Source organism: Cuculus canorus, chromosome 2 (assembly GCF_017976375.1).
Source record: "Cuculus canorus isolate bCucCan1 chromosome 2, bCucCan1.pri, whole genome shotgun sequence".
NCBI lineage: Eukaryota > Metazoa > Chordata > Aves > Cuculiformes > Cuculidae > Cuculus > Cuculus canorus.
In genome coordinates, this window is record NC_071402.1 from 59,217,649 (window position 1) to 59,241,444 (window position 23,796).

General features: G+C 36.2%; 1 protein-coding gene across 1 annotated transcript in view; it reads right to left on the reverse strand.

The window, feature by feature from the left end:
- TMX3 (thioredoxin related transmembrane protein 3) overlaps window positions 1-23,683 on the reverse strand; it is a 41,398-nt gene extending 17,715 nt beyond the window's left edge. Inside the window, exons 1-14 of the mRNA XM_054058634.1 lie at window positions 23,563-23,683; window positions 23,332-23,386; window positions 19,006-19,045; window positions 17,577-17,700; window positions 15,226-15,271; window positions 14,444-14,524; window positions 12,912-13,011; window positions 12,565-12,642; window positions 10,376-10,442; window positions 7,845-7,943; window positions 5,783-5,840; window positions 4,897-4,950; window positions 4,524-4,580; window positions 588-717 (exon numbers count right to left, since the gene is read on the reverse strand). Of these exons, the coding sequence (XP_053914609.1) occupies window positions 588-717; window positions 4,524-4,580; window positions 4,897-4,950; window positions 5,783-5,840; window positions 7,845-7,943; window positions 10,376-10,442; window positions 12,565-12,642; window positions 12,912-13,011; window positions 14,444-14,524; window positions 15,226-15,271; window positions 17,577-17,700; window positions 19,006-19,045; window positions 23,332-23,386; window positions 23,563-23,611 (1,038 nt within the window). The 5' untranslated portion in view covers window positions 23,612-23,683. The remainder of the gene's footprint in view (window positions 1-587; window positions 718-4,523; window positions 4,581-4,896; window positions 4,951-5,782; window positions 5,841-7,844; window positions 7,944-10,375; window positions 10,443-12,564; window positions 12,643-12,911; window positions 13,012-14,443; window positions 14,525-15,225; window positions 15,272-17,576; window positions 17,701-19,005; window positions 19,046-23,331; window positions 23,387-23,562) is intronic.
- Window positions 23,684-23,796: the final 113 nt, after the last annotated feature.

A 23,796-nucleotide genomic window follows, 5' to 3' on the forward strand; every position in this document is an offset into this window, starting at 1 on the left:
TTTTGCCAACATTTAAAAAAAAAAATCCATCTGGAATTGATGGCTTGGACAATTTTTTAATAACAAAAGACAGGAGATTTTCAGTTTTAGAGCAGAGAGAGATGGGTAAGCTTGTGTCTAAAATATGCAAAGCAAGTTCAGCACTGTTTTTTGAATCTGAACCTATCATTCATTCAGCTATTGGATTTAGTGATTTACGACTCAAAAGAAAGGGTACAGCCAAACTATGCTCTAATTATGCTCTTCATGCATAAAGAAGAGAAATTTTAAACAAGTGCATTTAAAACAAACCAGAAGAGTAATAAAAAGCTCCCCACTTACCAGTGACACCACTAAAATGAATATCAAGAGAAACAAAAAGAAACGCTTACTTTCTACAAGAAGTTCTGCAGTCAAAACAGTGAGCAACAGCATACCTCAAGAATTCAGAATCACATATTCACTGACAGCACCCAAGACAGGAAGACAGACAGATCAGGAAGATAAAATGCATAGCGTAACAATGAGAGTAACCATTTTTTTCCCTACTTTAGCATCTGAGGAAATAAACACCAACTAACATATCCCGCGTCAGAATGAAGACTTACTTCAGCTGTACCATCCAAGATACTGTTAATGAACTGAACCATGTCTTCTGTGTTCTCAATGTGCCTATCCGGCAAAAAATACTGCTGATTTGAGGTATTCAATACAACAATAGTCGGGATTGTCAAGTCACTGGAAACATAAAACAGATAGTTTAAACATTTAAAGAACTACTGTGCAAAACACAACTTCAAACACATCATTTAAAAGGTTATCTATTTATCCTCTGTGTGTGTGCCTTATAGCAGTTCCTTAAAGGCAAGAGGGAAGGGGGAAGAGAATCACTTGAATAGAAAAGCATGTTTCTCATTAATATTCTTTCCTTCACATCTGTATCAGCTACACTATTAAAGCTTACTGCATTTTGCATACCCATAGTGACTGCATATAAAGTGCCTTGTGAGTTCCAACTAGTAAGAGATCACACACACAGTAGCCTTGAATCTGAAATGTACAAGTACTACAACACATTAAGTGTTTTAGTGCATAAAGCCAAAAGTATAATCCAAAAATCCAGTTCCATATAGCCATGGTTCAACTGATCAGTTGTATCAAACAACATCTAGCTGTCGAGTCAAAAGAATAAACTATACTAACCAAAGTTCTACTACATATTTTAGACACAGCAGATGAGCTACAGAGTTAGTAAACAATTATTACTGGGTAGTTGATCTTCACACACAGAAGCACTGTTTAGTACCACAGAATCAGAAGAAAAAAGGAAAAAAAAAGTTAGAAATTATCACTGGAAATAAACCAGAATAATCAACTGTTCAAAGCAGCCCTAAAATCAAAATTATATTAGGCTTAGGAAAATTCAATATTGCACGAGTACACTGTTCAACAATCAAGATTTTAAATATATTAAATAAAGTGAAAAATCTCCTGTATTCTTTGCCAATTTTCTACAGTTCTGTTAATAATGAATTTAAATACTAGGTAGCTTTGGTTCACAACAGAAGCAATGAAAACTTTTTTTTTTCCTACATTTTGGCTCTCATCTAATACTGCCCCACCCATGTATATTTGTAATATGTGTAATATCATAGAATCATAGAATCACTAGGTTGGAAAAGACCTCTTGGATCATTGAGTGCAGCCATTCCTATCAACCACTAAACCAGGACCCTGAACACCTCAAATATCAATGATGACTTCAGGCTTAACTGTAGCTATCAGTCCATAATCAGCTATTTAATGAGAATAGTCTAGCTTTTACTCAAGATTCCCACTTTACTTTGAAATCATAGAAATTATTCTAAATTTTCTCAAACATTTTAGATGTTTTGTTTGGTTTTTTTAATTTAAATTCAATTCTAAGCCTAGAAAAGAACAAGTTTAATTCTTATACATGAAAATCTTCTAAAGTATTCAGCCTTTTAGGAGTTTAAAACCTAACATGCAGAACACCTTCCCAGTACTCAAGTTGAAATCATGGTGGCACCTCAGAAAATGTAAGGCCAACTACAATGATAGCAAAATAGCTTTGTCTTTTCAAAGTAACTTCAAAAAAACCAACCAGACAATAAAACTTTCTCCACAGTGACAACCCACAACATAAAATTCTCTAAATGTAATTTTTTCCTTGACATTTTTATTTTCAATTTAATAGGAACAAACAAGAAATATAGGTCAGAAACAATTAAATGAAGTCAAGTGCTTTTGTTGGAGAACAAGTCTTACGAGGAGCAGCTGAGAGAGCTGGCGTTGTTTAGCCTGGAGACGAGGAGGCTGAGGGGTGACCTTATTACTCTCTACAACTACCTGAAAGGAGGTTGTGGAGAGGAGGGAGCTGGCCTCTTCTCCCGAGTGACAGAGGACAGGACGGGACAAGGGGGAATGGCCTGAAGCTCTGCCAGGGGAGGTTCAGGCTGGATATCAAAAAAAAAAATTCGGGCACTGGAACAGGCTGCCCAGGGAGGTGGTCGAGTTGCCTTCCCTGGAGGTGTTTAAGGAACGGGTGGATGAAGTGCTTAGGGACATGGTTTAAGGGAGTGTTAGGAATGGTTGGACTCAATGATCCAGTGGCTCCTTTCCAACCTGGTGATTCTATGATTCTATTGCAAGCACCTGGTAACAAGTTAACAATCTCTACCAAAACATCCCATCCCAGCTAAAACAGAATGAGTTTTATTACTTGGATGCACTGAACCTCAGAGCCTGGTAACTGAGATTCTTGGAGTTGCCTGTAGTGCAGCTGAAAGACAAGCTTCATAAGCTACACTGAAATTCATAAAAACACATTTCATATTTTTCTCCCAAGAGGCACGGAATTAATACTTTACATACACCTATAGTTGACATTCCAGTGAGAATATCTTAGATTACACAAAGATGTATTTTTGCTTTCAATAAAATACATAATATCTTTTTCTTCTTCTGTGCATAGTTTTAACTTCATAATTCTTAATCCAACAAAAACATGTTTATCCACTGCTGAAGAGAGATAAGTTATAACGTCTACTAATGGAGTTACAGCCAAGTATGTAAGTGTACTTCTGTGAGGGACTACTAGTACTATTCCTATCCCCAGGAATCATATAGTATTTTGTCCTTTGAAGAAACAAAATTTTTTCCTGTGTACGTCTAGCACACTAAAAAAATATTTTGCAATACGTTTCTCACTATTCACGAGGCTATTTCTACTTCCACTTGCTGCCATCTAGTGAAAACCTAAAGCACTGCAATGTGTTTAGAAAACAATTAAAAGCCTGTGAGTACTTTAACAGCAACTTCCCATTTACTGAAGATTATAATTTGCAAAAAGCCCGAATTTAAGTTAAATAACACAGTCAAACAAATATTGCCATAACTACCACATCACTACAGCTCTAAGTGCCAGTTCTGTCTTTTGTCCCTTCATTTTCTTCCTCCCAGAGACTTCATCTCCCTCTCCCGTTTCTTTAAGATATTTAAGGGTTTTGCTGGATCAGCAAAATAACTTCCCTACTTATGTAGCCAAAAAAGGAAACACTTTTTGGCAGATAAACAGTCTGAAAAAGCTCAGCAGACTGTCAGACATAAGAGCCTGGACAGGAGAAGCAATAATGAAGTGAGGAAGATCTCACTTTTGGCAGCTATAAAGCATCAGATCAATCACCACCTAACTTGAATTGAGGAACAGATGTTTTTAAATTAATTGTATCCAGGTCTTAATCTACAGGCATCCACAGAAATACACACCTTATGTCTAATATGAAGTTCCCAGAACATTTAGGAGCATGAACACAAGGTTTGCTTACGCTCCGATGCCCAAGAAAGGGGTTTGGAAAACTTAGAGGTGACATACTGACTCATGTTTCTCCCTTCTTTCACAAAAAAGGCCAGAGAGTACAAGTAGTCACCTGTAAACGTCAAGCAACTTAACTCCCTAATTATGCATTTTTAGACAAGTAACATAGAATGAGCAAATGTCAAGCATCTTGTTAAACGACTCACACATTTCAAAATCTACCATGTACATATCAAGTACAGACAGCACCTTCCAAGCACTTTATGTTCTTTCTCTGCAGAAGCATATTCCCATGCAACAGTCTTAAAATTGCATAGAGAATGAAATGTGCCTCTCCAGAAATAAAAGACACAGATAACGCGTAACTATTATTTACATTTCCTGCTACAAAGTGACATAACTTTTGTCTAGCACTTTGTTAATTTATCAAAGGAAAAAAAACCCCACAATTCTAATACAATAATTAAACAAAGTAGACCTAAAAGATAAAACTTTGTCAGTCAGAATTATCAGTAAGCTAAACTTTCAACATTAAATTATGCAGTTTAACTTAAACAACTGATACTGTGTTACATGCCGAATTCTGAGGACAGAAATGTTTTTTAACCCATGCAAGGGAGGAATTCTTCAGAAGATTGTTTTCAATTAAACATGCGTAGCAATAAATACAAGAAAGAAAAGAATAGTCAAAGAAGAATTAACTTACTCCATTAGCAAACTATTAATGTAATCGTTTCCATCCATATGGCCAAACTGGAAGTCCCTGTAAGAGAAGCAGTGAAAAGAGAAATGATTGAAAAGTAAACAGAGGAATAGGTTTCAGCAAAAGTTCTTCCTTAAATATTTTACCTATAACTGAATATGAGAGCACACGCTCAGCAATATAATTCAAAAATTTGATGATCCACAGGACAATCAGCATCCCAACACACACTCTACAAATGGAATGGTTTTATAAAACATCAGTGTATGAGCATAAAAGCAGGCACCATAACATTTTTCACGTAGAAAAAAATGACTGCTGTCTGAGAAAGTTTGAGGCAGAAGTTCACTTAAGACATAGTACCACAAGGGCTTACCTGTGAAAGTGATCTCGATAATCTCTAGAAACTTCCTGAATAATAGATTTTAGTCTGGGGAGAAAAAAGAAGTTACATTGATAATCCAGAATATATTCTATTGAAATACAAACAACAGACACTGAGATTTCTCCAGCAAGCATCAATACGGGTTCCCTGTTCCATTAACAAAACACATCTCATTCATCTTGCTTCATTTCTAAGGGCTAAAAAGCTATCTACCACATCATCTCCAAAAAAACCAAAAAACACAGTAACACTGCTTCACTCCATCTACTGCCTTCTCAATATGCAACACTGTGACTCTGAAGAAAATCCAAAGAAGTCTGGGAAAACAGCATACACAGTACTTGAACATTTTCTTAATCTAATTAATTTATGCAACCAGAACAGAACAGGGGAAGGTCTTGTTCCTCTCAGTCTCTTCAGCAAACTCCAACACAACTGAAAACGTCCATTCTTAATTTAAGTTCCACAGACAACTAATATATAAGCATCACTAAATTATTTTTAATGCAACCGAGCTGAAGAACAGTCACTTACTAAGTTCATCTCAAAGCAACCTGAACTCAAGTACTCTCATCTATGTTTAAAAGGTGACACAACAGCTTTAAAAAGCTATACAATCACTTTTGGTCATGGGATCTCATTAAAAAATGGTAGAAGAGTGATACAGGAATTCCCATCACCTCACTGAACTCACACATGCTTCAACAGAGCCATAAATTAGGTAAATTCAGTAGGCTGAAATCATATATTATATAAGAACAACCACAGGTTAAAACCATTCATTTAACCTAACATTTCTAAATACTTAAACTTCCAAAGTTCTCTATGTCATACCAGCACATTTCTTTCATAGTGTCACCAATGCTCATTTCTGTACCTGGTATGTTCCACTGAAGAGTTTTTATCATCAATGACTGCAATAGCCACAAGTTTTCCTAAAATAAGGAATAAAATACTTGAAACCATGTAAAAAAGATACATACATTCTCAGATGGAAAATACTCCAACCTAGAAGATCAGAAACTTTACAAGGACAGTTTTAAGTATAAACCAACCTCGATGCCTAATAGCCTCTTTTATCTGACCAAACTGTAGTTTTCTTAAAGTTACTGAAAATAAATTAAGATACTACACCACTAGTGTTCTACAAAAACCCTATCTATAGAAAGAAGTTAAAAGGGGAAAAAGCACAGATTAAATTCATTCCCTACTCAAGCTGCATGTTAGCATATACCTAAAAGTGAGGCTATGAAAAACATTATTACAGAATGAGCTTGTAATTGCCATTATTAGTGACTTAATCACTATTGCATGGATTCAGTATGGACTATTTTTCACACTATTAACAATTTGGAGCAGTAACTTTGAAGAAAAAAACCTGGAAAATTTACTGATAGAGCCTAGAAGTCATTAGAGCAGAAAAACAACTTAGTTCACAGGCCTTAGTCAAAGGACCGTTAAAGACTAAACACTAGAACATACTGATCTTATCAGGATTTACTTTGTGAAGTTTCTCATGATTAAAAAAAAAAAATTAATAAAACCAATGAAGCCTCTTAAGGTGAACCAGATCAAAATATGTTTAGAAAGCTGGCCAAACTTTCACCAGATCAAGCAACTTCATGTTAGGAAAATCGGTTTGTTAAGAGAGTAGTCAGGAGTTGGATTAACTAAAGCCTCTAGAGTGCATAGGAACAGTTTAATATTCTCAAGACACCATGATTCACCCAGTATCTGCCCACCAAGGCAATGAATTGCTCAATTCATACCTATCACCATCCTACAGGAAGCATTCTCCTTAGAAAAAGAAACTCGTTCTTCAAGTAATACTGCAGAGCCTTGAGGCCAAGAACAATGATTCATTCCCAGGCTCTCTCGTGAAACAGTAATAGCTTCTCCCCTCCTGCTTCTTCCATAGCTCACTGTTCAGTTTTCCCATTTCTTTCCACACCCTAAGACACTATCCTAGTAAACACACTAGGAGACAAGTCCTTTTTAGACTGGAAAAGATGCAGATAAATTCCAGGTACTGTGTATTTATACATAAAACTCTTAAAAATTGAATGATGGCTTCTCCATTGTATTAATGAAATCATTATTTCTTTTTTGTAATTTGAAGAATTACAAAATGCAGCAGGAAGAAATATGCTACATGTAACCAATTTCTAACAGCAGTTCTGCAAATTACCTTGTGAAACTAATATTAAAAACATCTAAGATCCCAGATGCTTTATAATCTTTAAAACTTGAAATAACTCAATTTTACACTGAATATAAACCTCTTTCTTTCAAAATGGAATGTAGATTATAAGGTATCCTGGTCCGGAAACATCAACTCTTAAAGTATTTTTTTCTGCTTCTTCAGTGTATGCATACTTTAAGAGCAGTACAAGTGATTTGCCCATTTCAGCAGTCAGTTGGCTGCAAAGTTTTCAGCTGGTTTGCACAATATTTTACTGCAGAAAAACTAAAGTATTCCAAAACAACTCCACTTTGGTACATGCTCTTCTTTCTTCCTTACTATATCTACTTTAAAGATATCTTAATGCAGTTTACGCAAGACATGCCTAAACACAACTATATTTGATACTCCTAAATCCAGTCATAAAATTTCTTTTAAATGTTCTTAGAGTTAAGATGCAATATATGCAAAACATCTAAGCTGCTCATAAATTAAAAGTCGTACTAATTTTTTGAGAATACTATATAATTAGACACTGATTTTTATGTTGTGAGAAAAGGATTAGTGCAGGCTTTGGATGAAGCCTCTAGTCAATAGAACAGGACTCACCAACATCAAAACAAATATGGCACTGTCAACTCTGACTCTGAGATTAATTTATTTCTTAGGTTTAAAAATCACATTTTTAGTGCTTTTTATTTTTTTTTATTGTTAAGAACAAGAGAGGCCAAAGAGTTCAGTGGTAGTAGCATCTCACCTGTATCTCCAAGTTCATACAGCGTAAAGCCATCTACATTAAGATAACCTTGAAATCTTTCTCTGTTTATCCAGGATGACAAACCACCATCTTCATACTCTTTTAAAAAGAAACAAACAAACAACAAAAGAATGCTGAAGGTTAAACAAACATCATGCTTTTTTTTTTCCTTTTGGGCAATTTATTTGTTTCAGTACTTCATTTGTTTCAGCAAACACTTTTCCCTCGTTCTTTCTTTTATTATTAGACAAGATCTCATGCATTTCTGGACATTTCAGTTTTAAAATTCATAAAGCTATTTCAATTACTGAACAAGAAGTGAATATATTACAGCAAAGTATGAAAAGCTGATTTGATTATTTTTTCCTAAATCAACTATAAACAATACCATTCTAGAAGATAACTATAACCAAGTGAAGAAATGAAAAGTTTCAATCCCTGCTTTTAACGGGGGGTATTAAAGTTTCAAAGAAAGTGAAGAGAGAAAAAAATAAGCAAAGCAGTATTTGTGAGTCCTGAAATGAAGCAGAAAGAAATCAATAAAAAGTAGTATTAACAGCATTGTGACTGTAAATTAACAATATTTACATATGACTTAGAATCAGTTATACTGAAAGCTAGTTTCAGATGCTAGATGTTTCAACAACCAAAGTCTAAAACATACCAGCAACATCATTATGATTAGCTTTTAACCACAAGTAAAAAAAAAAAAAAGAAAAATAGAAATAAACATATATGATGTGTGAGACTGTAGCAAGGAATTACAAGCATAAAGCTTTGCATAGATCTGCATCACACTCCCTTAATGTGGGGAAGTAATAAAAAAAAAAACAGAACATAACAGAAGGCCACAGCATTGAAATGGATTTTGTTCAACCTTTTTCTCATAGTGAGCTCTTCACCATTCTGCCTAATCATAGCAGTCGCACATAACCTTATCCAGTCTCTTATATCCTGTCTTCATAACTTACTTGATCTATAATGTTTCCAATAGATTACAAAAAAGTAGAATTTTTACAAAATTACTTAGAACCTAGACTTTAATTATAAGCTTGTGTTATATTGAAAGGTGTGAAAAAAGCAGGTGTCTCATGCAGCAAAAAGCAATGCAGAAGTGTTCCTCTTTGACAACTTTTCTTCCTCCAGGCTTATTTAAAAAAAAATAAATAAAATAAAATTGAATGCCAGTCAAGGAGGCTGTAGCATGAATTTTTACCTGGAGGATTATTGGTAAGGCAACAGACTGAAGAGAAAGTTAAGTACAGCCATTCTATGAAATCACAAAGAATGTTCTTGATGGCCCATCTGGAATAATTTGCTGAGGTAATACTGATACCCAAAAATTAAAACAGCAGAACAATCTTCTCTGTGATATGTTTTCAACTTAAAAAAAACCCTGCAACTAAACCAATAAAAATCAATAGTAGATGCATTTGTAAATATGCAGTGTATCTATTAGCCAACGTGATGCAAATTCGTTATGTCTGCGGACATCTGAAGACGAGAAAACATGGGCTTTTTAGAGTACAGTCTGAGTCTAATCTAGCACTTACATATCAATATCCATACATATGGATATATACTTTGCAGGGGTACTGCTGTCAGTGGCATTATGAAACATTACTAGTCTCAGGCCATTCTACAATCTACACGCTAAACAAGCCAAAGTAGTTTTTCCAGCCTAAAACTGCATATCAATTGGTCCAGAGACGACCATCCACATCTCCTTAACCTCTTTTTGAGAGAGATGCGTTCAGGAAGAGAAAAACAGACAGAATGGTACACTCTGTCAGTTACATAGGGAGAGGTTATGCTGCCTCACCTTTCCCCGCTACCATTATCCAAGTGATACAAATGTTAAAGTCACATATAGCCAAAGCTATCAGTTAAGGCCCTCCAAATTTTAATACTAGGAATAAAGGCAGAATCAGTTTCTTCGTCCTTGACAGTTTTTGAAGGAAGACTTGCTGTACTAAGAAAACACAGAGCCAGTGTTGCCAAGGCACAAAAAGCTCAAACTGGACCCCTTTATGCAATCTTTGAGCTGACTTCTGAAAAAAAATCAAGTTATCTTCAAGAGAAAGAGAACTGACTGTCAGGAAGAGCACTCAGAGAAAATCTGATTAACTTTTTGGAACTGTAAATTCATCTTATGTGTGACCTCTCTCCAGCAAAAGCCTTCTTCTGTTTTACATATGATGAATTTACACACTAAGTGAAGGGTGATGGGATAACTTAAGTGAATTAATGCTAGCAGATCAGTAATGTTAGAAGCTACATCCTATTGATGACACAAAGCAAACATCGTTACTTCTACTTCACTATTGCTAAAACCAGTTCCTCCTCAAATGCAATTTGTTCCACAAGAACAAAGTATTTTTTTCTCTTCTTCATGAAGGAGTTATTGTTTATCATAAAACTGAGGAATTTCCCAGCACCTCAAGAGAACGTTCAAAAAAATCCTAACTGTCCCACTTTCTCCATATATACTTCAAATATCTTGTCTTATGGTAATTTCCACTTTTACTTACCATCATAAACGAAGTAAGTTCCATCTTTAAAGACCACAACAGCAGGCAATTCAGGTAATGTCACATACTGAAAGAGAGATGGTTTTCAATGAATCCAGGGAAGAACTAAACATTTTTAAACAAACAAAATCTTGAAATGTAAAGGTATAGTCCATCTGAGTACATTTAAATGTTGCCTGTCTACATTTACTAAAAATTTATCAGCTTCTGTATATGAAAAAGTAACATAAACACATACTTGAGATATAGGTCTCAAATCATAAAAGCAGATTTTTACTAGTATTTGCAATAGTATGAAGAATGTTTTATTGGTTGGACATGACCTTTAGATAGAAGATCATAACTTTAGAGTTTTATCAATCATTCTTTCTGTTCCAAATTTGTGCTGTTGTAACTATACCTGTCATACCACTACTTCTACTAAATGGACAGTCAGTATTGCAGAGTACAACAGTAACATTGAAAACATATACTATTAAATCTGGGCTATTTCCTGTGGTTCAAGCAGACAGGGCTGCAAATAGCCCTAATTTAGGCAAATAAAACAATAGATGCCTGCATTACTCTCCTAAATATGATATTTAGGACAGTCAGCAACATACTTAAAGAAAATACAAGGTGTAGAAACCTTTCCCTTTGAACTTTAAAGAATATTATTCAGCTCATGCTTTCAGTAAACAGTCACAGAAGAAATACTGTATCTACTCCTTAACTGCTTGCTACCATTATAAGTTAAAATTCTAACAGCATTTGTGATTAAGAAAGAACTGTATTATGAGCTTAATTTTGATTATGAAGTTTGCTGAATTGTCTTATTTACTGATATATTCAGGAAACATAAGAACAGTATCATGAGTGCTTTTCCAAATGACATGCTTTCTGTAATCGTTCTGCATCACCTTCCTTGGAAATAAACGTAAAAGCAAGAGGTTTATAACTTAACAGCCCCCAATGAAGGAGCAACACAAGGCAATGCTAGTGCATGTACAATTTATGGCTTGCAAAAGATGCTTGAAGCTTGGAATAAGATTAACCAAGGTGATAAAACAAAGCCTAACAGCAAATACTGTCATGCAAAGCCTCGTTATAATCAGTAAACAGCGATTTCATAACATTTTTGCTTCTCTCCATAGAATAATGCATACCATCACTATTTCAGTTTAAATGACATTCATGGGAAATTACAATTGGTGGAAAAAACAAGTCACTGCTTCAATCACTGTGATGGCACAATCCCAGATTTCCAGCTTTTTACACTCTTTTCCACTGCACGAGTGAACAGTACTTTTCTTGCTCACATGAAGTGGAAGTGGAAGTGCAAATAGCAATATGCAAATTGAGGTAGTTTTTGATACAAAGCTTGTGAAATTTAACAATACACTATTTATAATGAAGTCAGTTCTACTGATAATGTTGTAAAATTCAGGTGCCTAGAAAAAATAAGTTCTGCTAGTTCTCACTTTACTAATCCCAAACTGATTTCAAAGTCATGTGTTATCAGGCTTGAGTCATACTTGGGTACCACCGGAGATAACAAAAAATGAAAATGTCTTTTGATTTTCCTTCAACACATAAGCAACAATGATTAGACTAACAACAGCAGTAGCATTTTTTCCACCCTTGTGACTAAGTTATTTCCTCACTACAGAATCCTCCAAAGAGCCACATGAGAGTTCTGCAGCCAGTAGACTGGATCAGTTGATCCCTGGGCAGTCTAATGTTTTGATCAGCTCTGCTGCACAAGGTGAAAATAACTTACCTTTTCACTTCTCCAATTACTAAGGTACCAGTGGTACTCCGAGACACAGATCCACAAACTAGTTATAAAAGTGGTTGGTGAAAGGGCTGTCAGGAGCAATCAGAGCTTTGCATTGGCTAAAAATTAAAGCATCTGCCTTCTTGACCAGGTCATACATTCACGCTACACTCTGCATATCTTCTCTTTAACTTTATCAATGTGACTGAACAAGTAATTTGGTCAATGCAAAGCAATGACAAACTGAAAATTGCTTTGTATTCTTTAACTACATAGATTAAAAAACTAAATGTTTCAGCGTAATTAGTGTGAATTTTATTGAAGCCAAATACACCCAGAAAAAGTCATTTCTGTACTATCAAAACAGTAAAGTTGCATCTATAAGTAGAACTACACGACTTCTCAGGAAACAGCTGGAACTAAAACAGCTTACCTCAGGCAGCACATCTTCTGAGGCAGAAAAAAAGTATGTATAAACTATTAGTTCTGAAGCAACTTCAATGTATTTTTCCTGCAAAAACACAAACAATGTTTTTCGATTTCTGAAATTTTAGTATGCTTCAAATAAAAGTTTTATGACATAGGTTATCTTCAAACAGTAATTAGAAAACATTGTTCTGACACAAGACAGTAAAAACACTTCCATAAACAAAAAAAAGACAAGATTTTATTGCAATCGTGCAATTCAGTCATTGAACTTTATAGAAGACATTTTAAACTATACCTCCGTATAGCAGATATAGTTTAAAAGAAGTAACTTTATTTAATCAAGCCTCAAACCTTTAAAGGGGATTCACCACCAACATACACAAAAAGTACAGGATGCCTCTTTCGCACATGATCGAACATATGTTGGCTAGGAAGCGGCCTGATAAGAGGTCTGAAAGGAGAGAAAAAAAGAGAAAGAAAAATCTCAGTTTCTGCAGGCTGCAAAACTCAAACAAATAAAAGTCTCCAAGAAAAAGCTACAAAGGTTTTCAGGTGTTTTTTTGTTGTTGTTTGGCTTTTTTGGTTTTGAGGTTTTTGGTCTGGTTTGGGTGGGGTTTTTTAAACTAAATTCACCAGTGCAAGTTAATTTAATTTTTCAATTTATTTCTGTTTCAGCAAAAAAACCTAAAAATTCTCCTGAAATAAACCTGTTACGTAGCTAAAATAGCGCACTGAAATTTGAAATTAGTATCTTAGAAACAAAATGCTGTTATGATATAAACATGCACACCATTTACTGGCCACAGGATCACGGCTGGGTTGGGTTGGAAGGGACCTTAAAGACTGTCTTCTAGTCCAACCCTCCTGCCATGGCCAGGGACACCTTTCCCTAGATCAGGTTGCTCAAAATTCCATCCAACCTGACCTCGGACATTTCCAGGTATGGGGCATCCACAGCTTCTCTGGGCAACCTGTTACAGCGTCTCACCACTCTCGCAGTAAAAAAATTCTTCCTTATGTCCAATCTGAATCTACCCTCTTTCAGTTTAAAATCGCAGCACCTTATTCTGTCAGTACAGGCTCAGATTAAAAGTCTCTGTCCATCTTTCCTATAAGCCCTCTTTATAAAATGAAAGACCAAAATAAGGTCTCAGTCACTTGAAAGACAAATTCTGAATTTAAGCACAGCAGCTCGAAAATGTGGTCTCAGAAATAAATAATCTTAAGAAATTCTGGTAAATATTAGAGATGACTGATATTCCTTAACTACAGAACTCTGAACAATAATATTATGTACCCATATTAATGCTTCTTAGTTATATCTACAAATGAAGGACAGCAATATGATCCTTTGCTCTGTTCAAAGATTACTGTCTATAACATTGGAAGGCCACAGGCCACTGCAGGTAAGAAAGAAAAATCCAACAGATATACTTGTAAACAATTCTGTAAAAGCAATTTCCTTATGTTGGCAATGGCCATAATATTTCAGTTGCATATATTCAGATGCATACATCAAAGTAATATTTTTCAGAAAACTTTTGAGAATTAAACAGATTCTGCCTTAGTAATGATGTCGATCTATCAGTCAACATTTAGGTAAGTATTCTTGTTTCTGGCTTCGAAAAGTTTCAATTGTTCAGAGTTCCCACTACCTTGAAAGTTCCTACTTCTTGCACTGTAAAGAAAGGATTATAACTAGCCAGTCTCTACAGACTTTCTCATCACCAGTTTTACATGCGAACATATGTACAGTACCCATAGTTTTTAACTTCATGTCAATGTCTTGCTCTTCATTTAACTAGGTTTAATTTTTGGCTCACCTAAAAATCCTACAGAACTTTGAAGTCACTAAAATCAGTCTCACAGAAGAATATACTTACCCTGCTACTCTATTTGCAAATTCAATTATATCATCTTTAGTTCTAGGTCCTCTATAGTTGTACGCCAAGTCACCTTTTAAGCTAGATAAGTAGGGGGGGGAAATAAAAGAGAAATGAAATCAATTAAATTATATCTGCACATGTAAAATTACTCAAGCTTCACATGTTTATTACAGTCATCTTTTGGCAAGTGATAAGCATGATAATTTTTCAAATAGCTAGATTTAAGTAGTAGTCAGGAAAACAAAAAAAATCAATAATGCAATGCAACACAATTATGTACTAAACACTTATACAATATCTGATGTATTGACGTTTAAAGATAGTTAATGTTCTTTAACGATTATTTTTTTCTAGTGCACAGCAGTCACTTCCAAACATTCACAGTTTTTCCTGCTTAGGCATTAGTCTTTCTAAAAGAAACAATTAAACTTCTTTAATGCTTTTTATAATTGAAAAGCATCAAATGACCTGCAAAAGCTTCTAAACTTATGCACTAAACTAAGCTTCCATAAACACCAGTCAGTTTACTGTACTCTGCTGACAGGATACTTGCACTATAGCAATACCCAACCAAGTGTTATTGATTCTGACAAGCTTTCCTTGAATCCACATAGGTTTAGGAAACTATAATGTCAAAATGAAACAGTGGAATATTTGCTTGTTTTTGTTTTGCACTTGTGACTTCTTTGTTATTTCTTTGTTTGGGATTTCTAAGCAGAGAGCACTATTTTTTTTTTGTTAGATAACCATTGAAAACTCAATGGGAAGCTTCAACTTACAGCTTAATTGTTGGGTAGCCTCGCACTCCAAATTCAGATGCAATACCTGAAAGAAATGGTGTTAATGCCACAGTGAACCACGACTTTTTTACTCTCCTACGTTAATCTTCTAGACAATTAAATACTCATGTACTACAGTAATGGATATTACTGAAGTGCGCTATACACTGTGGTAGTTACAAAAAAGTTTTTAAAGCATATTCTGTAGAGGTAGACATCTATGGTCAGAAAGGTAATCAGAAATAGACAACTTCTAAGCAATCAGTTACTTACGTTTTACTGCTTTAGTAAGCAGCAGGTAAGACAATCGCAGAACTTTTTCCCCCTGCCTCATGGTTGTTCAAAACCTTGTATCTTGTTTTCATCAGCTAGAGGAGTACAATTTGCAACCGCCCTTCCAGTTGTAAACAGAGCAACTGCCACATTAAACTACATCCAAGTCAACTCAATGTTTTCCAGAAGTTAAACTAAGTAGTCTTCAGAAAACGGGAAAAACGAGTTTAAAATTCTGACAATGCCTGTGCAATTCCCTACTGAGAAACAACCCTTGCACTCAAAATGCACCAAGATTCAATACTTTTAACATAAATATTCTGAAGCTACCAAACACATGCCAGTGCAGCAGATGTAGGTGGACCTGTGTGCAGGGCTCTGAATAACAGTGAAAAATTGTGACCCTAACATTGTTTGCCTGGATCAAAACCCTGATCACACACAACTACAACTAAAACTTCGCCTACCAGCATCTTAGTCAAAGAAGATCGAAAGAAACATCTAGAAATATGCGTATTAGGATCAGTTTGATTCTGATCTAATCCCCACAAAAATTCAACTGATACCACATTGGATGATTATTCTGTTGTACCCTTATTTCACACAGCCACCTGAGGCAACCCTTATTGGATGTTTTATGTGTTCAGCTATGATCTGAACTCTCTATGACAAACTACCCAGAGTTCAGATTTTTCAACACTACTTCACATTCCTATTAAGAACACAAATCACGCAGAGCCAACCATTCATGTAATTTCCTAGCCACACGTATTCCCAGCTGCATTTCCTTCTGATATACTGAAGGTCCAGTTCCTTTGATTTCAGAGTATCTTCAGATTGAAGACATTAAGCAGAGTTGACTGAGCTTTTCATATCCAGAGGTTGTAAGATTTCCATTTTCAAAATAAAAGCATGAAACAATTTCAAAAGATTTATCGGACTCTATTCTTCATAAAGCTGGTAACGAATCTGAGAAGAGAAACATTTTCAGGGCAGAAAGGTATTCCTGTAGTTTGGAGTAATTTTTAAATATGCAAATCTGAATTTTACAAAAAGAAGTATCAGTTCTGTTCCAGGTATCAAATACAAAAATTTAGTATCAGGATGACAGATGCAATTATTTCAGAGCAAGATTATGCAACTTATATGACTTAGAATTTGATATACATGACTAGAATGTTCGAGATTAACCAAAAAGCTGCATAAAAGAAATTGGTGTTTAAGACAAGATCATTCTAATCTCTGGAGACCAAACTCTGCTATGTGTAGGCACAGAAAAACTGGAACATCACAAAAAAAAGCATTCTGCATAATATTTTATGTCAACGTAACGATCCTGAATAATCAGGTTTAACAGCTATCAACTAAAATCATTATATATACATTAACAGTTTCATCACATATGGATGTCATTTGGGCTCCGCTGCTCCCTATGTCTTCCCTCTTAAATATCCTCCAGATTTAAGTGAAATGACAATAAAAAAGCACACTAAAACTAAGAAAATAGCGTTAAGTGTGCAATAATAGTCTCATGTCTACCCAACCATTTCTCTGGATACCTAAGGTTCTCAGTTTTCTCCGAGAAGGTCGCTAGGTATGAAACACACCATCAAAAATGAAAGTGTAAAAATACCTGAAATTGATTGTTCGAGAAGACATTTACAGAGAAACGTGGAAAAAATCGCTCAACACCAATGCAATGATCTCAGTGATTTTAGCAGGCTTTTGGTGTAACATCTTAAGGACTGATTAACCCAAAAAAGTAACGGCAAGAACACAAACACTTGTCCAATGGTAATATGAGAAAAAAGAAAATTGGATGCTGTCAAGAGATGCACCACAAAGATATGTCTATAATGTTACTCTAAGCAGCAGATCAAAATCGTATGTTTGAAATGCTTTTACATTCCTTTGGTCAGAAAGAATTCCTTACACAGGCATATCAAAGGCATATCTTTGCAAAGCTTTTACCTATTATTTGCTATCATACAGAACAGAAGAATGACTAATGAAAAAAATTAAGAACAGTTTCGAAACAGAGGCTATCATGAAATTACCCCTAACCAAACGATACTTACTAGAAAAGGAAGTTGCATCCATCTTCCCAACTTTCACTGGAGAGCCCATGTTTTTCATTTCTATACCCACTTCATTCCACACAGGCTCCAGTTTCTTGCAGTGGCCACACCAAGGTGCATAAAACTGAGAAATAAATACATTTTATTTAAAAACAAAAAAAAATCAATTCCAAACCAAAAGAAAAGAAAACAAAACAAACAAAATGACAAAAAAAAGAGACGTTAGTGAAGAGAAATAATTAACAGAAACTAATTCCATTAATCCAAGGCTCATTTTCCAGTCCTGGTGCTCTTTAAGTCTTAATAAAACTGGAAGTTGATTAGAAAACTGGAGTTACAAACAGAGCTTTTCTGATTTGGTGCTACTTTTAATATGAACACACAAGTTTGGAAAAAATAAATTAAATTGTTGTACTATTATCAAATTTCTTATTTAAAAATAGACTGTGTGGTAACATTTTAAAAACCAAACAAAATATTTTTGAATATTTTCCTTTTTTTTTTTAAGGTTAAAAGATCACATAATAAGTCTATCCATGCATATGAATTTCCCTGCCCACAGGGGAACATTATTCTTTGAAAGGAAGGGCAATATATATCTATGTATACTTCCCAAACCTGCCCTCCGGATTTCAGTTCTTCAGCAACTGCTCTTATACAAGCACACTGTAAAACTGTTCCTGTTTCCTCAGGGCCAAGCAGCACTGAGAGATATCACTTCATCTTTCTACCTATGTCTTGCTGCAACAATCCAGTGAAATAGGGAAGACATCAATGTTTTGGTTTAACATGATCTGGTTACAACTTGATAAGGCTGGATTTTGGTTTTCTATACACTACTGATCAATTCAGAATCAGCATATATAGTTTTCCCATTCAAAAATCATAAATCTGATTTATAAGATTTGGGAATTACTGTTCATATTTGGGTGAGCTGAAAAGAATTTTATCTCATTCCCCAAAAAAGCGCAACCTTTTTAATAATTCCTTTCCTCTGAAATAAGGAGCACCGAATCTTTCTGAATGTTAGAAAGTAAAAGCAGCCTCTCATATATTTAATGGTGTACTCCTAAATGTCTAGAACACAAATTAGCAGGTATAATTAAAGAACAGAATTGTAAAAATTCTAAAAAGAGTTTATCACCTTCTGACTATAAGTGTTAGGTAATCTGCTTCCTTTTTTAAGGACTGCTTAATATAGGATGGGGCCTGTCTGCATCCAGTATTTAGCTTTATTCCTGATTCATTCTGAACAATACAGACAGATTGCTTATCCACCCTCTCAGAATAATTACTGACATGCAATTTTTCTGCACCGTGTACAAATGATTTTCCAAATGATGAAACAGCTTTACTACAGAGTCTAGCATTGTACATTCTGTGTTTTGACTTCTCCTAGCAGGTCTTCCCATTTTCCTCATATACTCACATCTATAAGCCAAATATCATCTTTGCGGTTTTCTTTAAACCTAGGAAGGGAAAGAAATGATATCAATATATAAACTACTTGGAAAAAAAAAAGTAAAGTGTATGTGTGAAACAAAGTCTATAATTAAGTTGTATAAAACTATATATACAAGAACTCTGTTTTATTTCTTTCTTTTGGTGGAGCAGGAAGGGAGGAAACAGTTATCTTTCAGTATTAAGATTGTCCTCGTACACAATACTACATACAGTTGTACCAATTTTGTTTCTGTAGCCATTTGCCAAGAGAAAAAACAAACAAACAAACAGAAAAATAGTAAGAAATCAGAAAACACACCAGAACATTTTGATTAGGGCATGTCTTTTCAGGAGAAGAAGTATTTTTCAGAGCTCCTAGTTATATTGAATACTGGTGTTGACTGTTAAGAAAATATTGCATTTTTATAGATCAACTAACACATTCTCAGAGCACTGGTTTATACTGTTAGTCTACATTCAGTAGAGCTAAGATTAACTAAATTATCCTCAACGTTAACATGCACAGCAATTTTAGTTCAACGTCCTTCAACATTCTACTATAGCTGTGTCAGTTTATGTTTTCATCAAAGGTGCACAAAAGAAACCAACTAATTGGAGTAAAAATGTTCAAGTTATTGAGAAAAAACAGATACACGGTTACTACTGAATACTCTTAATGCTACAGCAGTAATACCTTAATGTCTAGTTTTATTATATGTAAATCTGTCAATAAATATTAAAACCTCTAAAACAGAAATAGAACATCATAAATGCAAGTTCCTTAGTACCTCTTGAAGCACTGCTTACACCTTTCACTAAACTGTTGTCACTACTACAAGGTCACAGAAATCATTGCATTACTTAACTATTTCTACCTTAAGAATTAAATAACCCAGAATTTTAAGGTAAGGGTTTTTTTTCGCAAAAGTTGGGTTTTGTAAAAATGACTACAACTGGGAGTAATGTCACATGCTATAAAATACATTATACAACATTCTGACTGTCACACTCTTATTGTGAAAGGAGACAACTGTGTGTATATAATTACCCAATAAGTGCATGATCCACACTCTAAGTTAAGATCTAATTAATAGATGTTATAGCCCAACTCATCAATTCCCAATATGCAGCATGCCTATCAATGGCTCATTGGCAGCATGCAGAATCAGAGAACAGTTATAATATTTTATTTAGAGTTGAACAGATTTCTAACTGCCTGCAATAGTCTTAAAGAAATACTAATTCTGAAGCTGGCCTGCTGCTTCAAAAGAAATAGATCAGAAATCATTCCTCTAACTACAGTGCCGAGTGTCTGAAACTTAGAACTGCAGCATTTCCCTGGTAAATTGAAGCCTTTTTTGTGTTCTTGGTGGCATACCAAGGTTGCAATACTTGTAAAGCAGAAAAGGTATTTGCAGTGACTAACATAAAAATGCTATAGGAAAGCAGCATTTTTAAATCACAAAATTGCTTAGTCAACCACCTCACTAAAAGTTCACTTCACTACCCTAAGTGCCACAGAGTTAATGAAAGCACTAATTAGAGCCTAGCACCTCTGGAGAAATCTAATGAAGCTCCAGCTAACTTCCAATTATAAAGTCATACATAATTGGTTATGATGCAAGAGGCAGAAAGCATCCACTGAATCATCAGATCTTAGGCCATGCTTTAGAATATCACGCCTGGTTTGTAAAAGAATTTACAAGGAAATGTTCTCCTCCACCTGCCACAGTACGACTGTTTTGGGAGACTGCAGAAAGCATTAAAGCACCAGAAAAGGTAGACTGAAATCTTAGTAAACCAGCAGACAGCAAGAAAATGAGGGAAACAAAGGAAATGTCTAGAAGCAGAATATTCCAATGGAATTTAATAACTTTGGTATTTTTTATAGTATCTTAGGCCACGGTTTTTAAAAAGGAAATTTCAAGTTGTACTGTTCATTCACAAGCATCTATTTAATTAAAAGATCGGCTTCCATAGAAGTTAAAATCTGAAATGTGACAAAAAAATCAACTACCTAAACTCATTCTAGTTTGGGTAATAATTGAAACTGTCAGCTGACAATCATACTAGTGGAAAGCTGACGTAAGTGTTGTGTATCCTTAAATCAAAATTATTTTTCTCAAATTATACATACAACTTCCCAACATTTGGCACAACGTGATCAAAAATGTTCCCTCAGCCTCCATTTAATCTATGCACCCCACTTAATCACCAACAGCACCTGCCTGAAGCAAAATTGAAGACTAAGGCCACAATCCTAAGGGCTTTAAACCGACCCAACTGGCGCTTCTCTTCCTCCCCGCCTCTCTCCTTGCACCATTTCTGATGCTTCTGATCCTGAGCAGTCACCAATGCATCCTCACAGACATAAAAACTTCCTTTTTTAGGTAGGTTACTTATCTGCTTCACTATCACAACGGAACAACTCTGAAAATATAACAGTATAAGTACTGACTGATCTGAGGCACACAGCAGTTAGATCAGCATAAGCTGATAGGAACCACAGCGCTTTGCACCCCTTTCCCAGCCCAGTTCCGTTAGCTCATCTCTGCCACTTATTTTTCTGTATCCTGTAAGGCTGAGATCTGCCCTGAACAACTCACTTAATTCTTAACCCCAATTGCAAATACAGGCATCTGTATAGTTTTGTAGTTGAAAAATCCAAGTGTTCTAAAATAGGATTTTCTTTTATCTGCTATTTATAAAAAGTTATGTGGCTACAGAATTATGTTTCTTCACTTCAAAACAGCAATTACATTTAAATTTACACCTGTGGAAACATGATATGGGAAAGTGATGCAGAAGCACAGATATACATCATTTTATTCACTTAACCTCTTTATCTTCAGTCTTTGAAAAGACGAAACATGTTTCAAAAACAAGTTTTGAAAATCAAGTCCAAGAAGTTCTTGGCCTTCAGATACTTCTTAACACTTTAAACAGCAGTCAGAGATGCTGATGTATCTCTCTTCAGTAGGCCTCCTGTATGATCCTGTTCCTGCCCCCACAATTCCACTGTTCTTCATTTGATCCTGCGATTAACTGTTCTAGCTGAATAAGCAACACAGTTAAAAAAAAAAAAAAAAAAAAGAATATTTTCTGACTGTTTAGCTCTATGATGCAATTTATCATGGACTGATCTCTCATGAAAACACCACCTCTGATAGTCTTAAATTTGTCATAAATCAGCCATCTAATGCCACCTTCTCCTCCTCTGTCAGCTAGGATTTTCTATACTGTCAATAATTCTGCTGCTTTGTAGTGCTTTAGATCAACCTGCCGATATGACCAAAAAACTTAATTTAATTTTTGGAAAGTATGTAACCAAGCAAGTATGTAACCAACAAACTGCTAAAGCCAGGCAGTACACCAACAATGACAATACACAACCAAGTTAAAGGCAGGACTACCCATTTCAACACCTTCACGGTTTCAGGGCTAAATCTGTTGTTAAAAGCACATTTTTAAGCTGGAATATAACTGGCACTTCAAACAGCCATCAACTAGTTCTACAGGCCTTCTCTCTTGCGTTTCTGGCCATGCATGAATGCCCTTTTCTTGTTCTCCCAACTCCTTGTGGTAGCTATGCAGCAAGCTCTAACACAGCACCAGGTTAAAAGCAAACAGCTTTTACTTGAAGGAAGCATCAACACACCAATATACTTACTGCACCAAAAAGAAGGAAAGGGCAAGAAAGCCTAAGAACACTTTTGGTAACAGCACCTGTGATGACAGGTTTAAAACAAAATTGCTGAAGTGTTCCTCAGCGTCATTAATTGACTCATAGTCATAAAATAGTTTGGGTTGGAAGGGACCATAAAGATCACACAGTTCCAGACCCCCTGCCATGGTCAGGGACACATCCCACTAGATCAGGCTGCCCAAGGCCTCATCCAACCTGGCCTGGAACACTTTTAGGGATGGGGCATCCACAACTTCTGCGGGCAACCTTTTCCAGTGCCTCACCACCCTCACAGTGTGGAAATTCTTCCTTATGTCTAGTCTAAATCTGTCCCTCTCCACTTTATACCCCTTGCCCCTAGTCCCATCACCGCAAGCCTTTGTAAACTGCCCCTCCCCGGCTTTCTTGAAGCCCCCTTCAGGTACTGGAAGGTTGCTCTAAGATTGCACCAACTTAATACGGGCCACAATCTCTCTGTCACTCCCGTTAAAAAAAAGACAAACTTTTGTACTGTAGCTTTCTTGACAACCACACTGCGCAAAGCTGTCAGTCCGGAGTCATCCTTTCCCCCACGCTAAGAGACAGGCAATATCTATACGTAACAAGGCAAGACACTCCAATACTTACGACTCATCCAGATCCTCCACAAAACCCGCACCAGACGCCACCACCTGCGCGATCACTGTGAGGTAAGGGAGAGCGAACCGTGAGCGACCTCCACACCGAAGCGGGGGCGCTCACCCCCGCCAGGGCGCCCTCCTCCCTCACGCCTCCGCTGCTCATCCCACAGCCCCAACCTTTCCCCCACCTCCAAAGCCCACCGCTTTCCCCCTTGCCCTGCCACCCCGGAGGGGCTACCTGCCGCCCAGAGGAGCCACGGCCGCGGCCGCCTGCCTGCCGCTGCCATGTTGACAGGAGCCTCCGCGCGGCCGGAACGGGAAGCGGCGCGCGGCGGCGTCGAGGGGAGGGGAGGGAAGGGAAGGGAGCCTCCCGCACTGCGCAGGCGCGATCGCCGCGGGGCGGGGCCTCTGTCGGTCAGGGCTTAGCGGGCGGTAACGGAGGTGGGGCGGCTGCCCAACGCCCCATCCAACC